We start from the raw sequence: 21,401 nt of genomic DNA on the forward strand, positions 1-21,401 counted from the left end.
GACTCATGGGATCTGACCGAGCAACATCTGGGAAACATAGCTAGAGTGAGTGAGTGAGTTGGGTTTAACACTGCTTTGAGCAGTATTTCAATTATATCACGGCATTTCAGCAGATGTGCTGACAAACTTTCCAGTTTTTTGACATAGCAAGTTGCAGCGCCTTTGATAACATGGCCACCTGTGCCTCCACACAGCCTGATGTGAAAGGTGGTTGAACGTTCGACCCTGACTATGATGCGCTGTGTTTATGGAGTTAGTTGCTAGATTGTTCTGGAGGTCCTGGAGTCTGGAGGTCCTGGATTCCTGGTGTAGAAAATCATAACAACAGACACTGGATCAGTTCTACACTTTTAATATAGGCAAGCTGTATTTGAAAATGGAGCAAAACTATAAGTATCTCATCTTACAAGTATGGGATATGAAAATAGAATATCATTCCTCTGAAACAGTATCATAATTCTTATCAAAACTATAATCCAATAGATAACCATCAAAACTGTATACAGTGAAACCTTGCTAATCCAGACAGTGCCCAGTGAATACATTACCAAGGCCAGAGTCCTGCTCCACATAGCGAATGTAGCGGTAAGATGATCTTAGATCCCATACTTAAACACAGACTTACGCTTGTCTTAGCAATAAGATGATCGTACATTCCATACTTTAACACAGACTTACGACAGTCATAATGCTAGGACAATCGTAGTTCCAATACTTTAACACAGACTTACGACAGTCGTAACGCTAAGACAATCGTAGCTCCAATACTTTACCAGATTTACTAGTCACAGTGCTATGACGATCGTAGCTCACATATTTTACCACACTTAAGACAGTCGTGATGCAAAGACGCTCCTAAACTTTAACACAAACTTATGACAATCGCTATGCTAAGAAGATTGTAGCTCCCTGACTTACGACAGTCGTAGCACTAAAACAACCGTAGCTCCCATACTTTAACACAGACTTACGACGGTCGTTACGCTGAGATCGCTTTGTGGAAAGGGGCCCAGCTTCATAGACCAACAATCTGGATTAACAAGCTTTCACGTTATACGATAAAATACAGTTTTTCACCAGTAACAATGTTATTAATATAAACTGGAACTCCTGATTATAACAAACAAGTGTTTATATTGTATCTTCTGATATTATCTTCATCCCCTATGTACAATGCAGATGATAATTCACATTATATGTATAATGGTAGCTCCATACTGACAGCAACACGGCAGGACAGTGCTACATTTGCTACTTTAAAAGGCAAGTGATGTCTTTCTTCACACATGATTAGGACATCATTCACAGCACATGTATTTGAAAGGAGTTCATTTTGTCAAATTTCTATATGTTGTACAACATTCGTATAACACACAAGAGGAAGGATTCTATTTTGTTAAGTTTTCAAAGTTTATGAAAATTCTCATTCAGTGTCACACATGGCTAAGGGTATGCCTTGAATGTCTCCACACAACAAATGTTTGAGATGTCAACCTATTACGATCTACCAAGATGTTAGCAAAGTATTTGATTGCTGTTTGAATCCTGTTTTTTGTCCGCAATATTCCAGCTATATGATGGTGGCCAGTGTACATTATTCAGTCTGGACTAAACCAGTGATGGATGTAATGAGCAACACCCCACGGGGTAGGATGACACACAATCAACCAAGTCACTGAGCCTTATCCTCCATTTCACTTACCGTATTGGACGTAATAAGCGCCCTGCTCTAATAAGCGCCCACAGTGATATTTGCTAATATACTGACTGGTGAACAATCCCAATTAGCACCCTTTCCGATTATTCAGTGTACGCAAGACTTCTTTATTCATGCATAATACTCACTCGTGTGTTATATGCATCATTAATTATGGGCATTTAAATTCTCGAAAATATATATGTCGTGTAAAATACTTATCTTTTGTATCATATTAGGCTATCACCATAAACCACAATATCATGGGGTCCTCATGACCATTCTAGCAAAGAATATAGGGATATATACTTGTGACATATGATATACACTTGTGATATATAAGAAATATAACCCCGATATATGACATACCATGGAATGATTAGAAGTAAACATGCATATATCTCATGCTTCAAGGCCATTGATATTTCGGATATAACAAGTATTTCATCCCCATACAAAATACATGTGCTCGTGACATCTCTCGCATGTTGTTCCACTCTAATGGACATCAATGTACAATGCAGAATACTTTTCTAATGTCAGCAGTCTGATTGTAAACAAAATACTGTTTTTAATGCATTTCTGTTTCAATCCTTTTCTTGTTTTATCAATGAACTAAACCAAAATTTTCCACAAAATGGCTTCTGATCAAATTTATTTTTTCACAACCACCGGGATAATATTTCTATATTTCCTCCCTGCCCTGATCACATTTTCGGCCAGTGATATATTACTTGTGTGGCCCTGAACAAAGACACATGGTGTTACTGTTGCGCACACTGATGGAGCTGCTGAAACAGGTGCGTGATGGAGGTGGAACATCCCAGTGGTCGTTTCCGCCTCGCTAGAATCTCGGTACATTATTGTGATGCTGCAGATCTCTTGTCTCATGTAATGTCGATATTGCATCCTATATACAGTGATGAAACATGTAACTTTAAAAGTCGATCAGTGGTGGACAGTTCTGTTGATTATTTGCCAGTTTGATTGTGTTTGATTAGATTGTACTGATCTCAATACCAGAGCCAGGATGTCATGGAGCTGCCAGGAACAGGGGGATGAACACATTACAACGGTGGATCCAGGGGGACTACTTCACAATTTCAGATGCATATCTTATACAAATGAAGACCTGTTAAATAGCAACTTGATAAGTAGACAGCTTGTCTCGATTCGTTGTGCTAAGATGTTGAAAGTGACTGGGCAATACAATAAATTTGTGTACCGTGCTAAGATATTACTATATGTAGGACTTGAAAGTATCAATGTCCTTGTGCCAAAATACTTTTTACAGTATTTATATCTGTTATGTATATAGATGAGGCAGCACAAATGGCATACTCTTCAATCATGAGATTAATGCGTCATCAAATTGCTGACGGTGATCCGTCGTCGAACTGTGTCACCACGACTCGCTGCCCCCGACCGGTGACTGTCCCTCATACAAGTCAGTACGAGGAGAACAAATACAAGTCACATTGTGTAGAGTGTGGAGCACAGACCGTAAATGCTGCATACTTTTAAAGCTGCTTCAAATTACAAATGTACACATATATATTCAGAGGTAATACTGACTAATACATAAACACTCTGACACTATCTTTTATCCTACTTTAATGCATCTCGGGATATAGTGTCCATAGATTCATTCTATTACATGATAAATACCCGGGGCACATTCACCTCAAAAGCATCGTCTTGAGACCCACTTGAATTACATGACACTAAATATAGCCATCCAATGAAATACTCTCATGTGAGAGAGAAGGTGAGGTGAAAAAGGCTTTAATGTCGTGTTCATGATCATTGCATGTATATTGCAACATGCATGAGTGATATCTGCTTGGAGACCAGAGAGATGGAGAGAGGGGGTCACATCCGAAACAAAGGTATGATTGTTAAGGGGTCCAGGGTATCTATCCTAATTGAATGCCTATATAATAATACACTGATTCGGGGATGACTTGAAGGTGGACAGTCATATTAGTAACTTGAGACATAGGGTACAGCATACATAACTACTGCTGAACTGTACATGATGCCATCCGTCTCACCAGGACTAAACTGTGCGGGATATGAGGTATATAGTGGCATCACTTGCCAAAGTAGCCTTCCAAGTGTGGTGGAATCGGCCAGTGTTTACAGTTACCCTGCTACCAGGGGTTAATGCCTTGATGTACATCGTCACTATTACCATACCTGATTGTACAGAGTTAGACAACCAATAAACATCTCATTCAAGCAGCACTTCATATCGTCATATTTGAACACGACAAAATATTGAATATAATACAATTAGAACTTTTGCAAAAGGTTTGTGTCACGGTGATCATGATCCGTAATGAAACATGGTCATCCCTATCACAAGTCACACCAAACCGTTTCCATTTTCAACCAACTCAGTCCCATTTCCCATCCCCAAACCCCCAACCCCGACAGATCCAATACTTCTCAACTCACCCAGCTCCATCTTGATCATGATCACCCAGAATCAAATCATCCCCCCACCACTCTTCCCTGAACTCACCCCCAACCCAATCTTGTCACCCCTTCCCTCCCACCCTCCGCTCCTCCCAAGTCTAACCGATACTGAAAAACAAACATAACAAGAACATATTTAATAACAATAATCTTGTTTGAAGGAAATGCATTGACTTGTAACTGTCCGTGTACAATGATATGACTGGTCACATGACACACATCGCAACCTCAATGTGGTCACATGACACACCTCGCCTCCTCAATCTCGTCACGACACACATCACAGCCTCAATGTGGTCACATGACACACCTTTTCTCCTCAATGTGGTCACATGATACACCTCGCCTCTTCCATCTGATCACATGACACACCTCTCCCCTTCAGTCTGAATCCTCCTCGTCTCCATAACCCTCGAGGTATCGAGATGATGTTGATCCCACTGCAACAACAACAATGACATCAGCGCCAAACAAGCTTGTCTTGGTCTTCAGGCACATCATGTCTGCTAAACATTCTCACTCCCTGGTAGCATATTTTCACAAAACCTAACTATACTACTCAAAAGAAGTTAAGGAACACCCAATCCTTGGCATGAAAGATTAACCACAGTGATGCGAAAGAATGGGGTGTTCTTAACTTCCTTTGAGTAGTGTACATCACTGCCCCATTTGCTCCAAGTAATCGCATGAGGACCAGCTGGTTTCTGATCGTTTACCTACATGAGCTCATGTGACATTGCAGAAAGTCAGAGTCACCCTGACAGTGATGTTTGGTCAAAAGGATCCTGCCCAGGCTTGTGGGTTTCACTTAGGCAGTCATCTTCCCGAGGTAAGGGAGTTAACTGACTCTAGGTCCAGCTTCCACCCTTGCCAAACTAGTTTGGAATTTCGGGGTTACATTTTGTCTCGACTAATGAGTCTATGCAAAATCAAAATCGCTCATTGAACTAGACTTCCTGTTCGTAAACAACATAGATTTCAATGTGCAGTGTTCGGTCGACTTCAGGATTTGCAAAGCATGTGTACCGCCAACTGGGCGTCAACAGATATTTGCAAATCTTTTCATGTTTTTAATCACGTGCTCACAGAGTAAGACCCCTTTCATTACAAGATAGATCTTGATTATCGATCAGATCGTCTTGACTGGGCGTCGCCATTTTGTTTGAAACAAATGCAAGTGATATGAGAGACTGAATCTGATTGGTCAATAAGAAGGACACAGAAGGGACATAAATCATTATAGCCACTGGTGTCGCTACGATAAACCCTTGAAATTCCAGCCTAGTTCTATTAGGGTGGAAACTGGACTTTTCCAGTCAGTTAATTCCCTTTCCTCAGGAAGATGTGAAGCAGGAGACATCTACGACCTACATTATCTCTCACCCAAAGATGGTGCAGACACTCTGTTGTAGTGGTGTTAAACTGATCTTACTCACTGGTAGGTACTTCATCTTAACCTGCACTTGTACATAGACCGCCTCCATGGTTTAGCGGATAGAGTATCTGTATGAAGAAGGTCTGTGACTACCCTGCCTGGCACTCAGCATCAAGGAGGTAGAACAAGGATTTGGTGAGCTCATAGTTCAGTGGGCTAGCACCACATGGCATAGGCACAGACAGACAGACAGACAGAGACAGACAGAATTGAAACATCAACTCACTTGCTTCTTTTAACATTGCTGCTGTTGCGGGATCCTTAGCAAGGTCAAATGGCAGCTTCCTCTCGTTGTTGGGGATGTCTGCTCTTGCACCTGCAGCAACAGCCAATGTCAGTGATACAGTCTCTACTTGCAGGGTAGCAAGGTGGGCACACAACTGTGCAGGACTTATGATGAATGTAGTGTTACTATGGATAATGAGTGAAATGTGGCAGGTGCTCTCTCTGTTTGAGAACTTTGAGGTTAACCAAGCATAGTGGCCATAACACTTTTGAGTCCCGTGATGGGATTCGAACCCATACCTTCTGATCCGAGGTCGGACACCTTGTCCACATGACCAAAGAGGTTAACACAGTCAGCAAGCTGACAAGGTAAGGATGTCATCTGTGGGATGACTCCACACCCTCCTACACAGGCAATTCACAAGTGGATGTGTGAAATGTAAAATGAAAAGCTTTGTCTTAAAGCTTATCCCCATATCTACTATCTCCACCTAACAATATTACCCTTCTCAGCTTTTATCTAACAAAATATTGACAGTTTATTCCAAACCTTTATCTTACAACATCTTGTCAGGTTATTCCCTTCCTTTAGCTAACAACATCTAAACAATATTCTCTACCTTTATCTAACAATATCTTGACAATGTTCCCTACCTTTAGCTATCAACATCTTGACAGCCTCTGAGTGGTTCTTCCATGCTGCAGAATGAAGTGGTGTGTCTCCCAGCTTGTTCTAAATAGAAATACACATTCGATTTTTTAATATATATATTCTTTAAATTATTAACATTTATTACTACTCATAGACATATCATACAGGGAATATGGCTTGATGTACCCTGTACCCTGTGTGTGTACCCTGTGTGTGTACCCTGTGTGTGTACCCCGAGCCAAGAGTAGAACACAGCTTGATGTACTGTCTGTGTGGCCGTGTACCTCGTACCATCTATGAGGCTGTGTACCTCGTACCATCTATGAGGCTGTGTACCTCGTACCATCTATGAGGCTGTGTACCTCGTACCATCTATGAGGCTGTGTACTTCGTACCATCCATGAGGCCGTGTACCTCGTACCATCTATGAGGCTGTGTACTTTGTACCATGTATGAGGCTGTGTACCTTGTACCATCTATGAGGCTGTGTACCTTGTACCATCCATTAGGCCGTGTACCTTGTACCATCCATTAGGCCAGTACCTCGTACCATCTATGAGGCTGTGTACCTCGTACCATCTATGAGGCTGTGTACCTTGTACCATTTATGAGGCTGTGTACCCTGAGGCGATAGTGACAAGCCAAAGGATAAGCCTACCCGGTGCCGTCAATTGAACTTTCCGTCATGTTTATCATTGACCACAATTTCAAAACAAATGACGATTGAGATCTGAAGTGTTTCTTGCTACATTGCCAGTTAAGCAATGCATCAAGTACGCCTAAAATCAATATTAACACACGCAAGGAGTTCATATTGCATAGATTACAGAGATCAGGTAAATGTCTGTTGCTATGATGGTAGGTATATGTTTTCCAGTTGTATACCACTGTACCAAAAAACTATCAAGATGCCATTGACCAATAAAATTCAAGTATTTTAAATGTAGTTTCAGCTTACTTGTCCTCGTTTTATATGCTTACATTTTTTTAAGTCAAATCATGTTTCAGCCTAAAAGAGATCTGAGATCAGAACACTTTAACAAACTGGTTGGACCACCATTGTTTCAGAGTCATAAGTCAAGTGGACAAAACAACATTATCATAAAATGACGCTTCGCCAGAATAACATAAAATGACATTTGCCCGCAAAAAAGTCAAACCAAAGTTAAACAACGTCATTGAAACAACACGGAACAACCTTCAAACAACGCGCATGTACCTCTCCAAGCACCTACCTGCACATTGACCTGGCAGCTGCCGGCAGAGAGCAGCTTCTCTAAACAAGGTATGTGTCCCCCATGGGACGCCCAGTGTAGGGGTGTTGATCCAGCCTTGTCCAAGCTGTTCACAGACACCTACCACAGACAACAAGCATGAAATACTCGTATCCCCCGCCAATATGACATGGCGGGTTGTGCGCAAGGCAAGAAATATTGTTTGGTTTTCAAGACCTACGCCGGAAACGAGTACTACTGCCATTTTCAGTCTCAAAGTTGTTGGTATGAAATCTCGAAAAAATAAATTTTAAAAAAATCCCAAACTATCAAAAGGTACCAGTTTACCACTAGACCTATCTATGTGCCAAGTTTGGTGAAGATATCTCTCACGGTTCGTGAGTTCTGCTCCAGAAATGAAACATGAGGGACGGACGGACAGGTGGAAGGACAGAAGTACAGTACTTGGTGGGGGATAATAATCTCATATAACCCTTAACATCAAGTGGCCAGGGGGAGGTTCACAGGAGATTGGCTATGGTGCTGACAAACCAAGAAACATGATCATTCAGGGTGTTTCTAGGTTTCAAACCGATGAAAATCGTACTTTTCGTTTTATTCAAGGAAATTAAACTCAACTCAATGTGACAAATTTCTAAATGTTCTTTTTACATGTTGGCATACCACTTGCCCCAATGACAAAGCCAACCCGAATGATTAGTAGTGGCCTGGCCAGAGTACAATGAATTTCCATAATACAATTGACTTGTTTTACATTCTAAATTCAATTTTGGAAACAAACATATGAAATTAGGAACACTTACCCTATTACCAATACACTCGACCATGAAGTCAATGTTCCCTCGCTTGGCGGCCTCATGGAGGGGGTGATCTATAGACTCTGTGTTGTCTTCAACTGAGGAAAGCAGTGGGGCAATAGATGAATACCTAGACTGACCAGGTCTTTACGAGTCACATCATGCAGGAAGCATCACTAGCCCACAATGACTACATGAAGGTCAAGTAGTTGAAAATGTACACTTCGGCCTTAAGAGAAATATGTGTGTTTCCACTTGGTATTATCCATATTTTATGTCACTGGCATAACTCTGTTGTGCTTCAGTATAAATAAACGGTCAGTATCTTCATTTGAAAGCAGGGTTTTTCTGACATCCTGCAAATAGCCATTTTTAAAAGAAAACAAAGGAAACGATAATCAGACCTAACCAATTTTTGAATGGGCTTAAATAGAAGCACAGATTCTATTTTTTCCTTATTGTTATCATTTGTTTATCCTCCAATACTCATGATACTACTGATGCAGTGTTTGCAGCTGTCGATGTACCAGTATATTGTCAGACAGATTGTACAACACATCAACATTTTAAAAAAACATTTTAAGGAACTGACCATAGTTGCTTGGTATGAGTCCGACCTTGCTTCCACACTTGGCCCTCCACCAATTGGTGTCCGTCTTGTCAAGGATGTACAGCAAGTCTCCCTCATCAAACGTGAGTTCATCATTCTGCAGCGAAGTGCATGTCCCTTTCATACTTTGTCGGATATTTAGTTATTTTTGTTTGTTTGTTGCTTATCACTGCCTTCAGCTATATTTCAGCTATATCATGGCAGTCTGTAAATAATTGAGTCTGGATCAGACAATCAAGTGTTTGACATCATCAGCATCGATCTACACAATTGTGATACAAGATTCATTAACCAAATCAGCGAGTCTGACCACCTGATTCCGTTAGACAAGCATAGGTTGAAGATCAATTCTGACCTGGATCATCTGACATTCAGAGGTGTCAGTTACCTGTACATGTGCTCGGATGTTTCCGTTTATAGATCCAGTGAGGTGAAGGAAAGCTTGCATAGCATATAACAATATCAGGATGAGCATGACGAAACAAAGTAGACACAATTTATGGATAACAACTTCTTTAATTCTGTAAGGCGACGTTTTGGTATAGATCCTAATACCATTGTATCCTTGACAATGGTATAAGGATCTATACCGAAACATCGCCTATACAGTATTAAAGAAGTTGTTATCCATAAATTGTGTCTACTTTGTCATCTGTCAACTTCTATGTAATGCCTATCAAACAATTCATGACGAAACAACTGTTTTACTTCATAACATTTACAAATCCTCAGTTGTATAACAGGTAAAGTGGAGCTCCCCAGATATACTATGATGTGAGGCTGGGTCCAGTCTCATAATTAGGAGATAAACATACTGTGTTTTCAATGTAGAGCTAGGTTACCTGTACATTTAACCGCGCTAAATTGAATTTGGAACCGATCCCGCAGCGTGAGGTTTCAAATGTTAAATTTAGCGAGGTTAAATCTTCAGGTAACCTAGCTCTACATTGAAAACTACCATGACTAAATAAAACGCGAACTCTTTGGTGTTAGCAAATATACTGAGTGAAGTTAAGGGTTAAGTTCAGTGTTTTGAGTGGGTTAGCGATCTGAATGACGGAATCGCCGAACAAAATATGATGCTGTATATACTCTAGCAGTTTGTTTAAACCGTAATACTTCACTCGAACATATGACAAGGCATTGAAAGCATATAAGCACGGCAACTTGGTAAGCTAACATGAGGTGGGCATCCCTAAAGAAAACAAAGCAAGCTTTGCAAGGCTTTCGCACCACATTGCACGTCACCATTATGACGTCATATCGCTCATTGTGACGCAAAAGATATGACATCACAGTTGTATATCGAAAAGCGCCAAAATTCTAAGCTCTCTGTTGTCTCCAAAATGTAAATACATTCTCTTTGTTGATTTCTGTTGTGTTTTTCTGCATGAAATGTATTGCCACACATCCTTTGAATATTGTAGTAACCACATCTGTGCATTTTGTAACCTGTAATTGTAGATATAATTATTTAAATATGCCTACCGACAATGACTGAAAATAGTACTATTCTATGAATATTAGCTTCCGCGGTGATGCGGCCGTCAAACCAGCTGTTATTTAATAGCCTCTGATTGACCAATCAGAATCGAGTAAATTCCAAATTCATGGTAGAATGCTGTATCATACCAACCTGTTGTGCGTCATATCTGTACATTGCACGAACAACTTTAACCTGACCTGAAACATCATAAAAACAGAGGTATCAAATCACTATAACATACTCCTGATTCAAGCTGTGGTTGTTAGCTTTCCTTAAATGCCTGTAGCAATACCTTTTGGCTGGATGGCTAAATTCTTCACTTTAAAAGTGATTACATGTATCCTGCATGTTCTATGTTATCATTAATGCTTCTCAGGTTTGGTGTCACATGAAGTTCACCTGCGGCCCTTGGTGTAAACCTAACGCAGGACACATAAAGCTCACCTCTGGCTCTTGGTGTAAACCTAACGCAGGACACATAAAGCTCACCTCCAGCTCTTGGTGTAAACCTAACGCAGGACACATGAAGTTCACCTCCAGCTCTTGGTGTAAACCTAACGCAGGACACATGAAGTTCGCCTCCAGCTCTTGGTGTAAACCTAACGCAGGACACATAAAGCTCACCTCCAGCTCTTGGTGTAAACCTAACGCAGGACACATGAAGCTCACCTCCAGCTCTTGGTGTAAACCTAACGCAGGACACATGAAGCTCACCTCCAGCTCTTGGTGTAAACCTAACGCAGGACACATAAAGCTCACCTCCGGCTCTTGGTGTAAACCTAACGCAGGACACATAAAGCTCACCTCAAGCTCTTGGTGTAAACCTAACGCAGGACACATGAAGTTCACCTCCAGCTCTTGGTGTAAACCTAACGCAGGACACATGAAGTTCGCCTCCAGCTCTTGGTGTAAACCTAACGCAGGACACATAAAGCTCACCTCCGGCTCTTGGTGTAAACCTAACGCAGGACACATAAAGCTCACCTCAAGCTCTTGGTGTAAACCTAACGCAGGACACATGAAGCTCACCTCCAGCTCTTGGTGTAAACCTAACGCAGGACACATGAAGCTCACCTCAAGCTCTTGGTGTAAACCTAACGCAGGACACATGAAGCTCACCTCCAGCTCTTGGTGTAAACCTAACGCAGGACACATAAAGCTCACCTCCGGCTCTTGGTGTAAACCTAACGCAGGACACATAAAGCTCACCTCAAGCTCTTGGTGTAAACCTAACGCAGGACACATGAAGTTCACCTCCAGCTCTTGGTGTAAACCTAACGCAGGACACATGAAGTTCGCCTCCAGCTCTTGGTGTAAACCTAACGCAGGACACATAAAGCTCACCTCCGGCTCTTGGTGTAAACCTAACGCAGGACACATAAAGCTCACCTCAAGCTCTTGGTGTAAACCTAACGCAGGACACATGAAGTTCACCTCCAGCTCTTGGTGTAAAGCTAACGCGGGACACATAAAGCTCACCTCTGGCTCGTGGCATAAAGCTAACTCGGGACACATAAAGCTCACCTCTGGCTCGTGGCATAAACCTAACGCGGGATGCATAAAACCCCACGCACCCCTCGTGATCCTGCTACAACTCATAATGTATCTCATGCAACATGTGCCCCGCATTGAAGGCCTCTGCTGTATACATTGCTTCAATATCAGGCCACGGGATGGTTCTCACAAAGTTTATGCACGTAGGGCTCATTCAGTTTTCTTAATCTAGACACACTACACAGCAAAGCAGTAATATGATGAAAACAATGTATTTCCTGTAACAAATGTTACATTTGGGATGACACTTTCTGAGTAAAGTACAGATTTGAATTCACACTTCCAGGGTGAGGCACCTAATCGCAGCTCACAAAGTCAGCGATCTAACCCAGGCAGCCACCAAAGCTTCCACAAATTGGCACGGCACCCATGGCCGTAAGCTATGAATAAACAATGAAAGTGTTATCCCACATATAACATTTGTTCCGCTTGACCACTTCCTAAATGGCATTGTTTATTCATAGCTTACGGCCATGGGTGCAGTGCCAATTTGTGGAAGCCTCGGTGGCTGAGTGGGCTAGATCGCTGACTTTGTGTGCTGCGATTAGGTGCCTCACCCTGGAAGTGTGGGTTCCTGGATGGGACTCAACCCAAAAAGTACTAGAATATGTGCTTTTTACAAAGAAAGTGTTATCCCAAATATAATAGTTGTTACATTTGACCACTTTCTAAATGACATTGTGTATTCATAGTATTTCCTGTGTTTAGGGACCACTTCAAAAGTTTGATGTCAGATATAAAACATAATTCCTTAAGTTTTGAGACATACCCGTCTAACCCAGTAAAGAATTCTGAAAAAAATTCTGAAAATGTTGAATTTCCAAGTCTACAGGTCTCTCTTGTCACTCATTCTCGTGTTTTGCCTGCCTTTTTTTCAGAACATTATCAGTCAGCTAAGACCCATGTTGACATGCGGTGCGGCACATCAGCTCGTGAGATCACTTATCCTATCCAGGTTGGACTATGCTAACAGTCTGCTTATTAATATCAAACAGGATCTATGTAGCAAATTGCAACGTGTGCAGAATGCTGCTGCCAGATTGATATGTAGACGAAATAAGCGTGCACATGCCGCTCTTTTATTAAAATCATTACACTGGCTTCCAATAAGATCTAGGATTGAATACAAAGTCGTGTGCATTGCATACCAGTGCTACTATAGTAGAGCACCTTCCTATCTGAGGGAACTTCTTATCCTACACCAGCCAGCACGAGATCTCAGATCAGCACATATAGTTTAGTGTCCCTATAGTCTCACTCAAAGCATTCGGCAACAGAACTTTTGCTCACACTGCATCTGTGCTCTGGAATTCCCTTCCAGTGGAAATTAGGCAATCTCCAACTCTGGACACTTTCAAGACAAAACTAAAGACTTATATCTTTAGATGTGTCTATGACCCTGTGTGAGGCGCTATGAGCGACTACGTAGACGGAAATGGCGCTGAAGAAATGGACTTTATTATTATTATTATTATTTATTAAATAAAGTATATTTTTTGGGTGATGACAATCATTTGTAGGGTTTTTAGAGATCAAATCTGTCATCAAATACCACGCACTGCACGAGATGGACTTACCACTGTTGTTGTGGAAGGACTGGATGTATTTAATGACAACTCCTGACAGTATATGAGTGAAAATAGGATCGGCTTGGTTCAGTTACTATATAAAACATTGAGAAATAAGGTCATTTGATTTTGTCTGATGGAAAACTTGCAGGGCCATTAACCCCCACGGCTCCCCACCCCCACCCCTAAACTTAAGGAATTAAGATTTTTTATTTGAGAAAACTCTTTATTTAACACTGTGCAACTGTGTATTTTGCAGACAACAGGCTTTATTTAACACTGTGCAACTGTGTATTTAGCACAGACAACAGGCTTTATTTAACACTGTGCAACAGTGCATATTGCACTTACAACAGGCTTCATTTAACAGTGTCCATCTGTGTAAATAATTTGAAACTTTTCACAAATGAATAAAAAGGTACAACAGGTTTGAGAAACCAAGATGATGGCCCCCTTGAAAACACCAGTGGAATCCTTATTCATACATTTTAGAAACATCTTATGATTTACAGCCAATCAGAGGTATAAGGAACATGGGCTCTACCCTCGTGTCCCACCCTCGTGCCAAACACCGGTGACTCAACAACCTGGCCACAACCATAGTCTATCTCATCATGCTCATGATATCCCAAGAATTGAAGGTGCTTAGTAATAGGGTGTAATACAAAATATATCAGCTGAACCATTTGGTAATATGTTCAACAATAATAATCAAACACAAATTCTTATACAAATTAATTACATTAATTTAATCTGTCGTATGGTAAGTGCACACTTTTCCAAAGCTGTACCCAACTTTAGTGTATAGTATAATTAGCTTCTTTCAGTGGCATTTAGAAGTTGGTGTGATGAAGAAAGACAAGTTCTATGGATGAACAACTTCTTTATTACAATTAGTGCGACGTTTCGGTGTAGATCCTAACACCTTTATCAAGCAAGAAGTATAATTAGGATTGACACTGAACACTCAATATTTGGATATCAACAGGTGAACACTATCAAATTGGCGAATTCGCAGGCAAATAAATAAACATCAAATTATATTTTTCCTTCAGACCTGTCGTGTGATAGTCAGTTATCAATTTGCAACATCTGAAAATATTTCACCCAAATACATTCGATGACTGCAGATAAACTGTGCACCCGTAAACTCAGGAATCGAAAACCAGGAAGTTAAAGCCACCGAGGTGTTCGATATTTTGTGATTACGCTTCTTCGGGGTGAAAAGTTCACATATAACAGAAACGCCCTTGTCGATATGGCCATTCGAACCTTACCTGGCTTTGGCACCGGCGGGGGAGGCCGAGTCGGGCGAGGGGCGCTGGACATCTTTGAGGGAGTTGCTCGCTCTGACAACTCCCGTAAACAGGAAGGAAAGGCAACAGGTTTAAGACATGCGCAGTGGGGGGAGAGGTGATAAATCATAACGCGGGAAATTTTAAATAAATCATAATTCGTATTGTATATTCTATATTTGTCAGTGTAAAGCTGGTATAGGTGTATGCTAGTATATGCATGGGGATGGGTTTTGCTGCGATTACCGTATACCGTATTTCCTGGATAAATACCGGGTCTCGATCGATACGTCTGAGCTCCATAAAAACGCCGGGTAGTGTTTATGCAGTGAATGAAAAAGTGCGAGTTTCATAACCCACACCCTATTGTATTTCGACTAATGTAGGCCCTATGTGTTCAACGCATTGTCCCCGCAAAACAGAAGCATTTTAGAGAACTACGACACTGACAGGGGTCTGAGCGAATAATTAGTCTGAAATTGTTATTATTAACCATGTTAACGCTTGGCCTTGATTAAGGCCAGGGGTAAAGAGTGTATAAAAGGAATAGACACCCGTGCGTTTAATCGAGGAAATACGGTAGCGGCGTAGATAACAGCAGATAATACACGACCAAACCAGACTTGGTGGACTACGTGTCATTGTACTCTGACGGCGTGGAACTTTGTCCATAATATCAATCACTGGATTGCCTGGCCCATATACTCATTTATTTACAGACCGACGTAATATATGTGGAATATTGATGTGTGGCATTAAACAACAAAGAAACACATATACATTCCCAATTGTTTTAATAACTGAACTGTTCACAGATATTGACTATAAGACGTATGTAAAGTACCACTTCCTCACACGAATACAAATAGGCACTAGCCTGTTAAGACCGAGTCGGTTTGTCTCATGTTTGTTTGTGTTATTTAACCCCGCACTCAGCAATATTCGAGCTATATGACGGCGGTCTGTAAATAATCGAGTCAGGACCACACACTCCAGTGATTGACATCATGAGCGAAAATGTTCAGGAGTTACCCCAAAAGTGATGGTTTATGGTGAATGTGGACGAGTCCCTTTGTGTATAGAAGCACGTCTGAAAATAATAAAATATTGGATAAGACTACTAAATATGCCCTCATCAAGATTCCCTAAAAAATGTTACAAAATGATGTGTTTGTATGATAGCAATGGCAAAACAAATTGGGTTACCGACTTAAGGAACCTGCTGAATAATTGTGGTTTTGGTTACATTTTTCAATTAGAACATATTGCTTTTCCGAAGTTGTTCATAAATGCTATAACACAAAGATTAAAAGATTTATATTTTCAGTCATGGAATGCAACTCTAACGCGTTGACCAAAGTCCCTGTTATATAGCAGTTTCAAGTCATATATCATTGAAGAGCAATACCTTTTCAGTGTTAGTCTAAGAAAATTTAGCACTCGCAAGATTCCGATGTTCATCACTCGATGTTTTAATTGAAAAAGGTAGATATCAAACTATTCCGAGAGAAAATAGACTAGGATTAATTGAGGACGAGTATCACTTTTTACTAGTATGCCTGCATTATGATAAATTAAGAAAAGTATATTTACCAAAATATTTTCATGTAAACCATTGTACATTTAAGTTTAAACTTTTAATGACCACTAGCAACATTGAAAGCATAAGAAATCTTTCTATGTTCATATATCATGCTTTTATAAAAGAAAATCAAGTTTGGGAATTATATGATTGTACCAATTGCTCCTGTAATCATGATTGTACTATAGGCCTGTTGCCTCCTCAGTACGTTGAATAAAGAAATTGAAATTGACATCATGAGCATCCATCTGCGCAGTTGGGATACGATGACATGCATCAACCAAGTCAGCGAGCCTGACCACCCATCCCGATAGCATACAACAAGCATCGTCACTTCTTACGGCAAGCATAGTCGCATCTTACAACAAGCATGGGTTGCTGAGACCTATTATAACTCGGATCTTCACGGGTCAAGTCGCGTGGTTCGAGTTGTCCTCCGCATCCTACGCTGGTGGTGAGAGGCGACTGGTCAGGCTCGGTCGCTTGGTTGATTTCGTGTAACGGTACCCCGACGGTTGACCGTTGCTCAAAATATGAATCACTGGACTGTCTGGTTCAGACTCGATTGTTAATAGGCCGCCGTCATATAGATGGAATATTACTGAGTGCGGCGTTAAACAACAAACAAACAAACAAACAAGCGGAACTTAGAAGCTTCGGGATGTGACTTCATTGTTTTGCCTCTTATTATCAGAAACTGTCGGGAAGTATACTTAACAAATATCAGGAAGTATATTTCCTTGTATTACCCGAGTGTTGTGTCACGGACACATGCAACGATGTGCTTGTTGATGGAATCCCGCAGCCACCCAGACAGTAGGACACAGGGTATGTACCTATATAAACCCAGATAACTTATATGTATCTTTCCATGAAAATAATTATGCCAGGCAGGTGTATACATATGTTCACACGTGGGAGGGATGTGAAGTGGGTCAGTGGTGCACTCGTTACTATCACACCGAATAATTATACTGACACATTCTCTTCAGAAACCTTCACCTGATGAAGGAGTAAGCATATACTCCGAAACGTTGTGTTCCTCATAATAAAGAAGTTCTATAATATATATATATTCTCTTCGTTGTGTGAATCACATCTAAATGCCTTTCAAAGACCTATATTCATTTATTCAATCATTCCTTGAATGACTATGCATCTTATGTATTCAAGCAGATTGAAAGTCTCAATGGATTGAAATTATATCATGAAAATGCTATTCGAAAAAATGAAAGACAATATTAAAATGAAATCAAAGATTTCGGTTTCATTTTAAGACATTTATAAATAATTGTAGTTGGTCATGTAAAATGATTTATTTAAAATCAGAAAACTTGCTTGTACTTGTTATTTTAGTTTCTGTCTTTATTGCAAAATTATACTTGTATGTGTCATTCTAAACCCTGGCCTTGTCACTGAACTGTACCAGGAAACAGGAAAAAAACTAGACGTTCTAATTACCATGAGTGTGAAACATGGAGTATTTGTGGGGAGGAGAAAGTAATAGCTGTACCTGAAGTACGCATGCGCAACAAAATATCAACATCGCCCGTATTCCGGTTGTGCCATTCGAATGTTTACATTGTCATGTTTCATACTGACATTTAAACCTGGATTCACTGAGAAGATGAGCTTCACAATAGGCGGTTGAAATACTCTCATACACACCATCAGTTGAACATGTTCGGCTGCTGTGCCTCCCAGGTGAGTGAACGGCCCCAGAGAGGTCGAAAAACGTAAAAATGTCGGCATGACAGAAAACAGCTGATTGTTGGCTACATTGCTATACTCTTGATTTTACCTGGTAATATTCCACTGTACAATTGGCTAGAGCGCTGTCTGCGGGACATAGCTGTCTGTCATCTCGCTAACTGACACACGCTTCACTGAATTAGTGTAGAAACGACATGTATCGTTTTATTTTGGTGGCAACAAGCGGGTACTGCCAGTGTTGATTGTCACTGTATAAAGGTAGCAGTAGGCCTACAGCCAATATGTGCCGAAGTGCTTCACTCATTTTTTCAGTTATTACATACTTGTCAGGGATCAGTATTCTTGTAAATTACATGACACATATGCTTGAGGAAACTTTAGAATAATAAGGGAAATAGAGCTTTTATCATGATCTGACGTATTAGGTTTCAATTCAAGTTTTATACAAGTTAAATATCAAACACTCACGTTGGTTGGTTGGTATGTTGTTTATTGCGCACACAGCAATATTCCAGCTATATGACGGCGGTCTGTAAATAATCGAGTCTGAACCAGACAATCCAGTGATTGATATCATGAGCATCGATCAACGCAATTGGGATAGATGACATGTATCAACCAAGTCAGCAAGCCTGACCAACTGATCCCGTTAGTCACCTTTTACGACAAGCATAGTCACCTTTTAATGCAAGTATGAGTTGCTGAAGACCTATTCTACCCCGGAATCTTCACGGGTCCAAACACTCACGTAGTAAGCATGGTGAAGTGTATATTGTTGCAAGAAAACCTTGCTTATCCCTGACTTTAAGACAGATCGTGTCGGACACATATCTAGTAATGCTGTATATGAGGCTAATACAGCGAGTACCTGTGCATAAAGCTGCAATTTAATATCAAAGCTATATGTCCTGCTCCACTTTTTCTATTTGTCTTTTAGTACTGGCACTGATATGGTGATACAGGTATCCTCAATCGCTACACATCCCTCCTGTAGTAACATTCTTTTAGACCGATGCTGATGTTGCACTATGCATCACAAGCTCGTCAGACTGCTCATGATTAGACTTAAACCACATTATACAGTATCAGGAAATGTACGTCCTAGTTCCTGAACCGTTTATCTATTAGCTGATAAGTAGTATTAAGTACACCATATATTTTGATTGAAAATATACATATTCCAAAGTTTTGAACCAGAAACAATGATTAAAACTTCCAATTCACTCACTCACCCAGCTAAATGATTACAGCAGTTGATGCCAGGCCCACGTTCCACAAAACGATCTTAGCTCTAAGTCAATTATTACTACCATACTTAAACAAATGCAAAATACAATTGTTGCGCTAAGATCGCTCTGTGGAACGGGTCACAGCGGGCAGATGATGGAATATGACATGGGGCATTGACAACAACAAATGTGCACTATCTGCAGTTTAGTTGCAAAGTAAGAATTCATCTGTTTGTGCAGACTGAACTGAATTTCATTGTTGCAAAAATAGGACACATATTTCAAGTATGATAAAGCTAGGAAGGTTGTTCATTGACCATGTTGACATTTACTTTGACAGTTTTTTATGATTATATTTCCATCCAAAAAGGTTCACATTAATCAATGAAAATATGGGGTGTGAAATAGCATATATATCATGTATATATTTATCATTGAGGCCAAAAAATAGCAAGTCTGTCCTCATGTACTGACCAATCAGCATTAAGATATGTATGTCATTGGTATATCATAGTATATATAGGCATCTTTATTTCCCCTGTCCTTCCAGATAGGCTAGGCTCTCGGTAGACTCTTTTGCATAATATAACAGTTTAGATTACACGATTTAAACATGACCAGTAAGCATACAGTGATTTGATCATGTTGATAACTCTTCCTTACCAGAACAAAATACAACTGCAGCTGTAACACAATCATGATAATCATGATGATATGTATTTTGCTGAGACTTTGTTTTTTTCTTCTTCATTATAATGTAATCATGGTTATTAACCTGAAGACCATGGTGCCAATGACGATGATAATGAACAAGCACCACTATAGCTGTTGTTTACGTCATGCTCCCTGCCTTGTCCCAATGTAGTTAACTAATCACTTTCATTATCATAATTATTGCATTAGGAATGTTAGCATGGTAAGTATAAGCAGATATTGTTCTTGTGCTATGGGGCCAAGCCTTGAGGACTACTAAGTGTAAGTTATTTTTAGCACATGCATTTAATCTAAAACTCAGGTTATCACAGTTGCGTGTTTTTGTCAGTAAGTTTAAACATCAGTGATAGTGACCATGGTGACTAGTCACGCTAGTAGCACAATTATGTTTCTTCATCATCTACTCGCTAGCAACATAGTATGGTCTAACTAATATACAAATGATATATACACTCTCTGCTGAATGACCTTGAAATGATATCATCCTCAGCAGAGGGGATATCCTATGACCACTCTGCACAAGCAATATATGCAGTGATATGATTCGTTGTAGTCATGATCAGTCGTGATGCAATGTACCATGTGTATCACAGAGCTCGAGATAAGCTAAGTATTTGCTTAAAATACACATAAATAAACTGAAATATGCAGACAAATTAAATCCTAGTCTATCGCATAACAAATAATGTAAATACACCATTGAAATAAAATTAATGTGTATTTTACAACTGTTAGATAAAATGATTGTGTATCAGCCGATCGCAAAATTCACTTAGTGACAGTTACATTTGGAAAAGCTTATGCAACAAACATACTGATAGATGCCACTTGAAAAGCACAGTCAATGTACATGTTGTATCTTAAACAGCCGCGGATTGGTGATTAGACAAATAGTGCCTTTCTTACAATGCTAGGTATTGCAAACAAAAATGGATTCCTGGAGAGGGAGCTGCAAGTAGTCTACGCAGATGGGTAAACTACTGTTCATACTGTTTTATATGATTTACAGGGATTGTTACGAAACAGGTTTTCAAGTTAGAATACCCAAACGTCAAGAAACAGATGAGTATATATAACAAATTTGAATACCCCCTAAAATCTGTGGATATCCAAATAAAATACCAAATAA

At 40.2% G+C, this 21,401-nt stretch overlaps 2 protein-coding genes across 3 annotated transcripts in view; one reads left to right on the plus strand and one right to left on the minus strand.

Annotated features, from left to right (window-relative positions):
• Positions 1-336: 336 nt before the first annotated feature.
• LOC124147067 (osteoclast-stimulating factor 1-like) lies at positions 337-15,116 on the minus strand. Its single transcript, XM_046517672.2, has 8 exons — positions 15,017-15,116; positions 10,768-10,814; positions 9,114-9,228; positions 8,528-8,619; positions 7,725-7,844; positions 6,492-6,570; positions 5,839-5,928; positions 337-4,617 (listed from the first exon to the last, which is right to left on the minus strand). Exons 1-8 carry the CDS (start codon positions 15,066-15,068, stop codon positions 4,559-4,561), a joined length of 654 nt encoding a protein of 217 aa, XP_046373628.1. The 5' UTR covers positions 15,069-15,116; the 3' UTR covers positions 337-4,558.
• A 1,833-nt stretch (positions 15,117-16,949) lies between these two features.
• The window catches only part of LOC124147066 (serine incorporator 5-like), a 32,681-nt gene continuing 28,229 nt past the window's right edge, over positions 16,950-21,401 (plus strand). Inside the window, exon 1 of one of the 2 annotated variants that reach the window (XM_048402962.1) lies at positions 16,950-17,444. Coding sequence is in view for 1 of the 2 variants with exons in the window: in XM_048402961.1 (XP_048258918.1) it covers positions 18,297-18,320 (24 nt within the window). In the remaining variant the exon portion in view is untranslated. Of the gene's footprint in view, positions 17,445-18,113; positions 18,321-21,401 lie in introns of those variants that run through there. The other variant, XM_048402961.1, reaches the window with a different exon arrangement.

This window comes from Haliotis rufescens, unplaced genomic scaffold (assembly GCF_023055435.1).
Source record: "Haliotis rufescens isolate VD_foot unplaced genomic scaffold, xgHalRufe1.0.p SCAF_1, whole genome shotgun sequence".
Lineage (NCBI taxonomy): Eukaryota > Metazoa > Mollusca > Gastropoda > Lepetellida > Haliotidae > Haliotis > Haliotis rufescens.